Source organism: Phalacrocorax carbo, chromosome 4 (assembly GCF_963921805.1).
Source record: "Phalacrocorax carbo chromosome 4, bPhaCar2.1, whole genome shotgun sequence".
NCBI classification, from domain to species: Eukaryota; Metazoa; Chordata; class Aves; order Suliformes; family Phalacrocoracidae; genus Phalacrocorax; species Phalacrocorax carbo.
In genome coordinates this window covers 33,575,865-33,587,946 of record NC_087516.1, presented here as the reverse complement: position 1 = coordinate 33,587,946, position 12,082 = coordinate 33,575,865, and the positions used below count along the sequence as shown (strand labels likewise).

The window sequence follows — 12,082 nt, the reverse complement described above, 5'->3', positions numbered from 1 at the left end:
TAGCATTGTTCAGCACCACTTCACTAATTCTTTATTTGAAAATAAAAACTATCTTCTGCTGCAACTTTTTCCAACGGTCACTATCAATACTTGGTATTTTAAAAAATGTTTTAGAAGAGCCAATGGTTGACCTTTAAACTGCCTGAGTTTGAGAGAGAGAAACACTCTTTTCCCTGCAAACAACCCAGACATAATTGCTACCCTTGTTAAAATTCTTAGTGCCAGTCTAGCAATCACATAATACAGAAGAAATGACAGTATGCAGAGGATTTCTCATCTCCAATTTGGTTTGTGTACTGTAAAGGTACATTATATTGTCTATGTATTGCTTTTTAATAAAAAATTCAGGAATTTAAGAAGGCATTTATCTTTCAGACTGCTTCAGGATTTCTATAAAACATATGTCTTTAAATATAAACACTGTTGGTTTGCAAACCTACTGGTGATACAGGTGCTAAAGTAAGCACTGGTAAGTAGTAAAGTCAACTAAGATAACTATAAAAATTAGAATCCTTACCCTAAACCCCCGATTCAGTCTGTCTTTCATAATGCCGATAAATTCTTTATAACTCAACTGGTCATCTCTGTCGACATCAAAAATCTTGAACACTGTGTTCACCAAATGTGGTGAAAGCTTGACGCCTGTGGCTACATACACAGCACGTTTGAATTCGTCTGCATAAAGAGAACATCAGAAGAAAAAATGAAATACATTAATCCTACTTTGTGGACAACACATTATGAAATACAAGTAAATTTTGAGTTTTCACATTTAAACACTCAAAAAATAAGAAAATGTGAAAATTAGGATTGGATTTCACAGTTCTAAACCAAGTAGTTTGATATGATACTGATATGATAACACTTAATTGGTATAAATTTACACAAATATACTATGTGTAATAACAAAATCAGAAAAACATATTATAATTAAACCTACATTAGGTATGTACTGATGGCATCTACTTAATTGACACAGAACCTAAGAAACAGAGCACACAGAAAACAGTATACTCCTTTGGTAAGGCCACACGAGGTAGGACCAGTTGGTGTTACTGTGTCAGACCCATGAAGATGCTACTTGAGTAGACCACACAAGTCTGACTACCTCACATATTCTTCACCTTGCACTCCCCAAGCATCTCAACTGTTCTGTTAAGGATTTTAGACACTACATACCTGCCTAGTTCTTTCAGCAGCCACTTACTGGTTTGTTAAAAAATCTGTCTAATCCATCTTTGGATCTTCTGACAGTTTCCTTCTACAACCTTCATAGAAGGACAGATTCCAGATGCTGGCTGTGTAAAGAAATGTTTTTGTTTGCTTTAAACCTATCTCTTATTGGTGTCATCAGGTGCCTTTTAACTCTTGTATTGTAGGATTTGGTGACCACCTACTCTGCATTCAGCTTATCCACCACTTATATGACTTTGTAAAGTTTTATCATTATCTCTCATGATATGACCAAGCCTTCTCCTCTCAAAGCTGGAGTCCTAGCCTTCTTAGCCTTTTACCCAAGACATTAAAACTACAAACTACGAATTACAAAACATTTTTGTATTTTTGTCAACAGTTCTGTAACTTTATCAACAGATTTTTATAAAAATATAAATACTTACCTTGACCTATGGAACGACTTGCAAAATTATACATTTGCATTGCAATTGTAAAGTCTTCTAGGTTGTTCAAGAATTGGAAAAATGATCTAAACTCATCAAATGTGATACCCTAAAAAAATAAAAGAACAATATACACCATAAGAATTATAAGTAGTGATGACAACTGAATAAATAAACCTTGCAGTTAAATATGTCTACTTTATTTAAGAATAGATACCACACCCATTGAAAAAGATAGAGATTTGTACTGAAAGTTAATGAAGTAAAGAATGGGAGTCTCCTGAGGTATGCAAGATGTCTTTCCTCTTTGCCACTGCAATGGATAGCAAATCTCACCCAAAAAACAGTCAAATATATTGTTCCATTGCTTAAGTCAATCTTTAAGAATTCCAGGACTATTACAGCAGTTGATATTGAGAATAAGAGTCTAGGTTTGTATGAATATTGGAATATGTTTACTACCGAAAACCTGCAAACCGCTATTATATATGTGGGCATATATGCTCACATGAATACACTGGATGAATTAATAAATACATGTTATGATCTAACTTAAGCTCTGTACTTTAAGGTGCAGTTTTTACATACCCATGTTTAGACAACTAGGTCTCTTCAGCTGATACTCCAAGTATCAAGTATTCCAGGGTTTCTCCAGCTTTTAAAAAAATCTTTTGCATTTTGACCAGACTTCAGAGTATCTTCTGTGAAAGTTTCTCTGAAAGTGCTGTTGTTAAAAGAGCTTATTTTTTCTTCTTCCTGATATTTGTTCTGCTTTTCTCTCAGCTACAAATCCAAAGACCTGATAAACTATCTCTAAACTGATTCTGAAAGAGCCCTTAAACAGAGACTTTGAATTAAGCCAGGACCATTGCCTATATCTCATTCTCCATGGCCAGCCATTCTGAACATGGGATCACGTTCTTCATCAGACCTTGATCTCCCTGGCCTCCTTTAACTATCATTCCCAGCTATTATTCTGTCTGCTTTTATCCTTTTATCCTATTTAATTACTTCTCTCTGAAAATAAACCTGAAGACAACAGAAAGACCAGTGAGCCTTTCTGTTCAAACTAAGATCTTGACCTACGTCTCTCCTCAAATATATACAAAGTCATTATGGTACGGCAGAACACAGAAAACATACTGAAGCAGGTTTGTGGCAGAGGAGTAAATGGCAGAGGTTGGCCATGAACTCATATGAGACAGTAAGCACTGTGCTAAATGTGGAGAGCAACATATTATTGTTAAAAGACATTAATAGGCCTCCACCCACTTGAGATGTATACCACTGCTTAAGTGATCCTAACTCAGCTCTAGCTAAGATTTATAAACTGTTTGACTGGAGAACTTGACCCATCTCCAGCATGAATTGCTTTTCTCAACCAGCAGATTTGTTCTGTTTCATCCTTCGAAATTGGGAGGAAACTCTCATAGACACAAGCAGAACAGCCTCCTTATTCTCCTTTAAATTTATATCTTAAAAGCTTAATTTATGAATACTAATAAATACCATCTTCTTGTTTCGTTGCATTTGGCATCTAATAGTTTGTGAGTTTGTGTCCAAATTCTGTTTCTTGCACTCTGTTTAGACTGAACTCTGGGACTGGAATAATTTTGTCACATATTTATGAAATACCTAGATCAGTGAAACTTCAGTCCCCAGCTAGGACCCTCAGGTACTGTGGCAAAATAGCAATAATAGAAAATGGTCATCAAAGTCTTGAGCTGACATTTTAATGTTCACAATGATTTTTAAAAATCCTTAATTTGCACCAATTTGTCTATAAATATTTTGAATGTGGGAGATACTGTAAGAGGTCAGGCTACTGGAAAAATTCTAGCTCTTTCCATATAACTACAGAGGAGATGATCAGTCCAGATGGAAAGTAGCCCTTGCATAGGTGAGGCTGAGAACCATTGGTCTACAAACAAGCCTTTTTGCAGCTTCTGTGATTCCAGTAGTGATGAAAACAGCTACCATGAGTTGACACTGGGGATGAAGCAAGGAGATGAAGGAGCCACCCCTGCAGTCCATGGCTAAGCTGTACATACTCCGCAACATTTTAGCTATGAGAAAAAGAGCTGTCTTCACTTAAGAGTTCTACAATTTCTGCTGAAATCATCTGCAATCATACATGTTTATTTCCTCTCAAGGAAGAACAGCAAAGGACACAAAGGAGGCAGAAGGGCAGGCAAAATGACACTCCAACAGAGTTGGGCATAAAGCAGTCTACTGTCTTTCTCCTTTCCTAGGACCATATTTTGTTCAACTGGTAACTAATAACATTTCGTATTTGCCATACGTTTTGCATTTTAGCACAGGAAATAAATAAAAAAGTTAGTTTCCTTGTACATAGAAAATAAATAGTTTCCAGTAGTTTATTTTCTATGTACAAGGAAACAAACTTTTTTATTTGGACAGATTATATTTTACTACAGCAAAGAAAACTGCTATATTAATGCACCAATGCTGTTAAAAATGCATAGGCTTTCTTTAGGAGCTGATATTTGTAGTAATTCAAGATGCCAGCTTAAATGAATCACTGCTTGGCATCTAGTTAGTGAAAGGAGGAAAACATCCTGTGAGCAGGCAGCATGCCCTCTGAACATTTTAACATGACTACGCTATGCCAAATGATCATCATGTTGCTTTAGAGGCTTCTACATGCAGCACCACGAAAAATTAACTTTGCCAACTGTGAGAGTAGCTGCCTATTCCTTTACAGGCTAGAATGATTTTTCTTCTAAATGGAATCCTCTGGTTGTATTAGTATTGCAGCTTTTCACTGTAGTAGAGAGTACATTTTATAATTTCCAAACTATGATGTTATTAGAAGTGTAAGAAAGTGCAAACATATGAAAAACGCTTCCATGGCAATAAGAGGCAAAGTCCCATTCTGAAAAGCCTGTGGCAAGCACCACAGATGTCACAGGGATTTACTTTTTCCACTCTACTGATAGCACATTTACCAAGCCAGTGATATGGACCCATGGAAAATGGCAATGTCTTGTTTTAATTAATGGAGATATATGGCACTGGTCAAGTGCCAGGATATTCCTAGAACACAGCATAAGCAAACCTATAACTGAGTGACAGAGCTTTCTACATGAAGGTTTTCCTTAGCTGATGGTCCCATCAGAGATCAGAAGAGGAAACTACTGTGGAAGACTTGCTATCAGACTAGTAGCACTGGAAGACTTAGGGATGAACTTCAAAGAACACTTCCTTGTGTTTAAAAGAAAGTGTTGGCATTTATATTTACTTAATCAACTTCACCTTTGCCATTCAGAGAAGCATTTTTCTATACCTATGACTGTCATTACTTTTCAGTTACCCAAGTGATACATCATTGTTGTTATACAAGCCTCAAAGTGATTTCTTTTTTTTCCAGATTTCCACAGATCTGGAAATCTTGATTGCACCCTAACCAAAAACGATCTGGGAACCATGCAAAAAAAAAAGCCTTATAGCATTTCTGTTGCACTGTCTTGGCTTTGAATATTGAAAGCTGCACAGATGTTTTAGAGCAGCTAGAACTGAGCACCTCAGCAGCCAGACCAGGAACTCTGAAAGGGTCAGTGAGCAGAACTCTGATCTCAATCTTACTGCTTCATCTTACACCTCATCTGGTGCAGAAGAGACAGCCCTGCTTTCCCTTTCCACTCCCCAGCTATATTTATCTCTCAGTGGACCTAACTGCTGTACAACCACAGGAGTGTCAGATAATCCAGATATTTGAACAGAAAACTGTTGATTTTTGGAGTGTGTTTCTATCAGGTCAGCTGACCTTACTTACTCAGTAGACCGAAATTGCAATGTAATTTCTCAGACAAAAAGCCCCAAAAACTGTCCAAACCGATTTATTACTTTTCTTCACAAGCTCTGCTGTCAATTCTATCAAAATACACAGCTATTGAAAGAGCTAGATTCCTAGGACAGGTTAATCTGATCTCCGTCTATAAACACAAACAGTATATCCAAAACATCCCTTATTTGAAGGGCTACTTTTAATGTTATCCTGTTGATTACCACTGATGCATAGTTGCCACTACATTTCTTTCAGATACACCTGTGACAACACATTTGTTGTTAAACAAACGAAGGACTATCTACCTCATGACCTTTACTGTTTTTATTATCTTTTCTATCTCTTCATAAGAATCACATACCATAAATAATTATATACAAGGGATCCATTTAAGACTACAAAACAACTAGATAAAGGGTGTTGATGTTATTTCTGAAGAGATGCTATTCCAGTGGCAGTGTAAAAGAGAAGTAAGAAGGGGGTTTTAATGCCTCATTGCTAGAAAATTGTTCAAGTCTTATGGGTTTTGCTGTTTAAACTGAATTTTCATGTAATATAAAGCTTTGTTATCTAAACTTCAAAAATATTACTAGCTAAATCCTATGGAACATAATTCTATGCTATTTACTCTTCTACATTTTATTCAGGAAGTAATCTGAAAAACATGTGACATACAGCTCATGATCAGAATAAAATCCTGGTGCTAATTAATTCAGTGACAGAATCTCATTCAGTCCAAGAAGGCTATGTTTTCATCTTCATGACACTGGGACTGGATCCTGTGGCCCACTGCTGTCCTAGCTAAACTATTACCTTTTCTTCAGGAATCCTGCAGCGCATGTTTTCCAGGTAACTTGATGTGTTTTCCACATTTGTATACCTCAAAAGAATATGGGCAAAGTCTTCCTCACTGATGGTGTTCATCCCATTAGAGTAGGAAAGGAATTCTATCTCTAGAACCTCAGTTTGTAGGTTATCCATAAATCTGAAACACAAACATAAATATCAAGAAATAGTAATACTTTATATTTCTACTATTCATACCCTTAAAAGACTCATTGAATATTAAGCCAAATAGCATTATACCAATTAGTTCCCTTTTTGTAGCACTGATGGTAAATTTGGTAAATCCCTTACCTATGTTGAAATATTTTCTACTCAATACAACAAACTTAATTCAAGGATTAAAATGACTTCATACTTATATTTCTAATTTACTTCTAGTTTGGGTTTGCTTAATTTTCTTCTTCAGTGGGTCACTGATCTTTATTTTTATATGCTAAGTTGAAAATTCCACCATGGAACTAAATGAATTCCAAAAACTTACTCCCCATATAGTTACTTACAGATTGCAATTACACCGTACCTTTCTAACACATGAAGTATGATGAGCTCTTGCAGCCTTTCAATCTAAACTTTTTTTTTCAATACTTCACTACTCTTATGATACTTCTATAAACTCTCCCCAACTTAACTATATATTTAGTAAATTCTGGACACCAAAACTGGATGAAGTATAAAACCAGCTATATATAAAAAGGAAATATAACTTCCCTGATTCTGCTCGATGCTCTAGTTATACAATCAAGGATGAAATTAGCTCTTCAGTCCCAGTACTGCACTGGGAGCTCATCTTCATCTGACTGTCAAGCACAACCTGTAACACTTCCCTGTTACAGTTCCCAAGAGTTCCCATCCTGTAGACATTGCCTGCAACACTCCTTCCTATTATGTAACTTGACTTCTAAGAACTATGAGGAGCTCAAATCGACAGGATATCTAGGCAAAAGTGTAAGTGCAAGGTAAACATACAATAGTATTTTCCTCACCAACCCATAGCGTAATGATTTTTTGAGCTGGTAAAGTAGTGTTGAATAAAACTTGATGGATCCCTCTTTCATTAATAGGTTTGCTAGGTTTTGACCTCTTTATCACTCACATCTTACACTAATAGACATCTTAGCTAGATGCCTTTTGAAAACGTACTTTCTCTTCTGGTTCTTGTTTTGAACTTGGATAATGATTTCACTTGATGACACCATTTTTTTAATTACGGGAAATACTGAATACTTTTCATGACGTACATAATTTTAAGGCAAAATATTTTGCAAACATCCGATTGATTAGAACACACAGTTAAGCGATAACTATAAAGACAATACATATTGGGAGTATTTACTGAGGAAACAATAACCAAACACTATCTTTTCAATCACACAGAACCATACAGTTTTATCGCTCTGTTTTTATGGCACTCTCCCTATGTTTTTAAGCTCTATTATAACTGGCATAATAATTAAGCAATAGCTTCCACTGTGTTTTCACTTTTTCCCAGCCTACACGATATCTTCAGAAAATTCTTTACATTTAAGTATGTCCCCAAGAGCAGAGATGCACACAAACTCTTTTAAAACACTGAAAACCAGGAGGAAAAAAAAAAATTCAAAATCATTAACAAAATTTCTACATACTTACAAGGACAGGATTGGGGTATAACCTCTCCACCCCAAACCAACTATGCACACAAGTGCTAACAAATTTTGCCAATGCAGCAGCATTAGTACAGGGCTTTTTAATGTTGGCCCACTTATTGTTTTATTTTGCTCTTTGTATATAGAACACACACAAAGGGAACATAAACTTTATATACATGCCTGCATAAACAATGTGTATAGTAATATAACACAAATTAACGAGAACAAGCATGGAAGTATTTTTTACAAGGAATTAATAAAGTTGAGACTCACCTATAAAAATCTTCAAAGTTCAATTCAGCTTTTCCTTTCTTGCCAAAAAAGTGTACAAGCAGTGTCGTGTCTGACAGTGAACTTGAAATATCATCAGCACGCTTAAATATGAGAATAAAAAAATTAAAGGCCATGATGGAATCAGCTACAGAAGTATAATCTGAGAAGACCTATCATCACAATAGAATTTTCTATTAAGAGCTTGTGTTTTATGTTCACAGTCTTAAAAAAGACTCTAGCATTAAAATCCATTAAGTTAATTTAGTCATGCAAGTTGCACACAAAATAGCATTAGGCTGTTAATTGCAGAAAACACTTAAAACAACAACATAATATAATGGAAGCTCCAATGAAGGGGGAAAAAGCATGAAAAATAAAACCAGAAACTCTTGAGGAAAAAAAAAAGTTCTAGTCAGTTGAAGTAAAGCATAAAAATAACTCTTTCTGCATTCTCCTTCCCTTCTACTATGCAACTACGAAGACATTAAAGGAAGTTACTTCATATACTTATTTTATATTTCAAAATTATTAAGTATGGGATTGTATTCCAAAACCACTCACATCAGTCAGGTGTACTTTATATGATTCTTTTCTGTAAGTACCAGATGAATACAGTTTAAATTTTATTGCCCATATATATTTAAAAAAACAGAACTGTAAGAAATTTTGAAATAATGAAGTAATATTTTGACTCCTTATCTTAAGAATGTTACTAATCTACTGAGTATGTGGTCTCTGCATCAGACAGGAATCTTTGAACATGTACTAATACTTTTTCCAGAATAAATAACTATCAACTTTGAAGGCACAGAATTAGAACAGTAAAACCAACTGATTTTGACTATTTGTAATAGCAAGAGTTGTATATAGGAAGACATGCATATAAACAGAAATCACTGTTATCGGTGTATAGTGATTGTGCAACATTCCACTTTTTTACTACATATTCATTACCCTTAACTGTCATGTATGTGCATTGATTTTACCTCTTTTACAAAGAAACTCTTGATATACTGAAGAGCTAGAAAAACAATTCACTAATAAAAGGCTCTTAAATAAACCAAAGTATTCCACCACGGCAATGTCCTTCTGGCATTAATGTGCATCTGCCAACATTTGAAATTTAAAAAGTAATATATTTAGCCTCCTTGTTGCACCTGCCTAGGGAGAACCTTCTGTCTGAGCTCTCATTTTTCTTACAAAGACAAGATCTTATGAAAAGCAGAGTGGGAGCCAGTAGTCTCTGCTCTTCCTAAGCAAGCTACCACCCATCAGCAACACCATATTTTTGGGGGTGCCTGCTGACTCTACTGTTAAAGTACAAACCAGAATACACAGTACAGAAACCTAGTCAGTATCTGGGAGATATAACAGTACTAATTTATCACCATAATGACAGATTATAAATTTATGGGATTTACTATAAGTACAGAAAATTGTATACACAGATTATAAAGATCTCCATATACAAACCTACAAGCTGAACTCAGAGTCCTTTAAGCCTGACTTTATTTCATAACTGAAGAGGCTACAAATTTATGACAGATGGAGAAATTCTAAATGAAGAAACTAGGAAGAAATTTTGAAGAGTATGCAGTAGTTCAACATCATGTACCATGAAAAACCATTTCATATCTACGCTGTCTCAAATATACTATATTAATTTAAAATTGACATACTGATTTGTAAGCAAATGTAAAATGCAATATCCATTAAGAGTATTTATGTATCAAAACCAAGGAAAAACATGACGCAGTAACAACATAAATCCTTTCCTTTCAACATCTAAGAACTAAAGAAATGAGAGAGACTTTTCTGTACTTTAGTATACTAAGTTTAGGATTCTCAAGATTGTATTTCATGTACTCTAGCTTCCTCTTTATTCTCATATCCTTCTCCAGGGAGAAATAAGATGACATAATGTATATATAGGTAGAGAGATATTTCATGTCCTTCAATTAAGACAGCTCTGCTCTTCGCATGAGCAAGCTAATTCGGAAAAGGAATCACTATTTGTCTTTTAATATTGTTATCCTCCACTACTGGACACAATATACTGAAATGCAGATACCCTGATTTCGTATGTCTTTTAAGCAATTAAATCCCTAAGCACATTCAAACAATTTCCCTCAAGTACACTGAAAAGATATCAAATGTTAAATTACAGCCTTTCATCTTGCAAAAACATTTCAAAACCTTAGACTTCGGTTGCATTCATCCATATCTAAAGAACCATTTAAAAAAATACAATCTGCAAGTCTTTTCACAATTCCCATTTGGTCAGCCTCACTAAATGAAAAAACCCCAAACAAAAACCCCACCTCAGAAACTCAACCCAGTATGCTTCTCTGCAGAATTGCAGGCAACCGAAAACCATTCCTGTGCTGCTTCTGCTTTGAAAGCATTATATAAAATTCTCTCTCTTAAGGGGTAAGAGTAAAAAGAAAAGCCTTAATAATTTAAAACTATTATTTATTGCTCTCAGTAAAATTAATTTAGTATTTTAGATCAGTGAAAATGCAATGACTGCACCTGTTTCCATATGCACAAATATGAGACTCTATTTTGATCTATTATATTTTTAAATATAACGGGTCTCTACAAACAGGAAAGGCAAGTGTTTCAGTCACATTATTGGCTTGCTGCATAATGGCAACATCTTTTCCTCTCCATTTCCTAACCTGAAGAGCAGTAAATCTCTTTCTTATATTCTGCAAAATTAACTTCAAGCTTTTGATTTAAGAGTGTTGAGTAGAAGTTAAAGTCATGAGCGATGGTCCACTTGTAGCAACATATTCTGAGAATGAAGTATGCATATTATGCTTTGAGTTAGCAAGAGCTTTCTTACTGCAAGTCCTTCATTTTTCAATAGTGATAACAACCCTACTGACTTCCAGTTTCGTTTAGCAATTTAAGAATAAACCCACAGACTGAACTCAGTGGTAAATGGCATATTCCAACAGGATGGTGTAGATGCTTTAAATTAGGAACAGCATAAACAATACTGTAAACTGTCCTAGAAAGAAACTGCATGTGAATAACTTTTTTTCCTGCAAAGACCTTGTAAATTGATTCTCATAACTACGAACCTTATTTACTCCCCTTTTCAACTTACACAAGGCCTTCTCAAAAGGCTATGAAACACCACAGACTCCGGTGTCACCTAGCTTTATGCCGCTTTCTTAGTACAGATGGCTATAATATCATTCAGATGTGAGAGTACCTGGGAGAGATAAGCATATGGATGAACGCCAGGTGGCTCAAACTTAAACCAAGCAAGACAAAGATGATTATGGTGAGAAGTGGGAAATTCTCAGTGGAGCAAATGAAGGATTTTTTTAAAATAAAATGAATTAAAAGTGAGCAGAGAGACTTTTTATACATTTTACAGACAATTCAGATCAGTGTTTAATATAGCTGCTAAGCTTCAATTACATTGTAGGTTACAGATACTATCCTGAGACATCAGATGTAAAAAATCTCTCTCTTCAAATTAAAGGCATGTAAAGATTACCAAACTTAAGTCCATCTATACTTGGGACTGAATTAACGCCAACTAGCTGTAGATTACAATAACAATTCATTCAGAAAACTCAGTGCCCCAAGGTCCTTAAATAGTCAATGAAAAGAGCAGCCCTCTCTTCCTTCTGTGTCTCCCTTAGCTGACTAGACAGGAACACTGATGTTCTGGGCATTAAAATTTGGTGGAATAAATAGGGAGTAATAACTGGACTAACAGCTCAGGAGCTCATCTATTTACAAGAAGGGAAAGAAAGGCTGGGTGTACTGCTTTATTGCAGGATTACTATGAATGTATTACTATGAATACTGCTGTACATATTGGTCTAAAACTCAGTTCTGTTACACTACATTTTGTTTTGTTCAAAGACAAATGAACTCAAGCTGAG

General features: G+C 35.2%; 1 protein-coding gene across 2 annotated transcripts in view; it reads right to left on the bottom strand.

Moving 5' to 3' along the window:
• Positions 1-12,082, bottom strand: part of MICU3 (mitochondrial calcium uptake family member 3) — a 66,663-nt gene that overhangs the window by 12,361 nt on the left and 42,220 nt on the right. For both annotated transcript variants that reach the window (XM_064449501.1, XM_064449500.1), the window contains exons 10-13: positions 8,175-8,275; positions 6,241-6,412; positions 1,620-1,728; positions 518-675 (exon numbers count right to left, since the gene is read on the bottom strand). In XM_064449501.1, the coding sequence (XP_064305571.1) occupies positions 518-675; positions 1,620-1,728; positions 6,241-6,412; positions 8,175-8,275 (540 nt within the window). The remainder of the gene's footprint in view (positions 1-517; positions 676-1,619; positions 1,729-6,240; positions 6,413-8,174; positions 8,276-12,082) is intronic.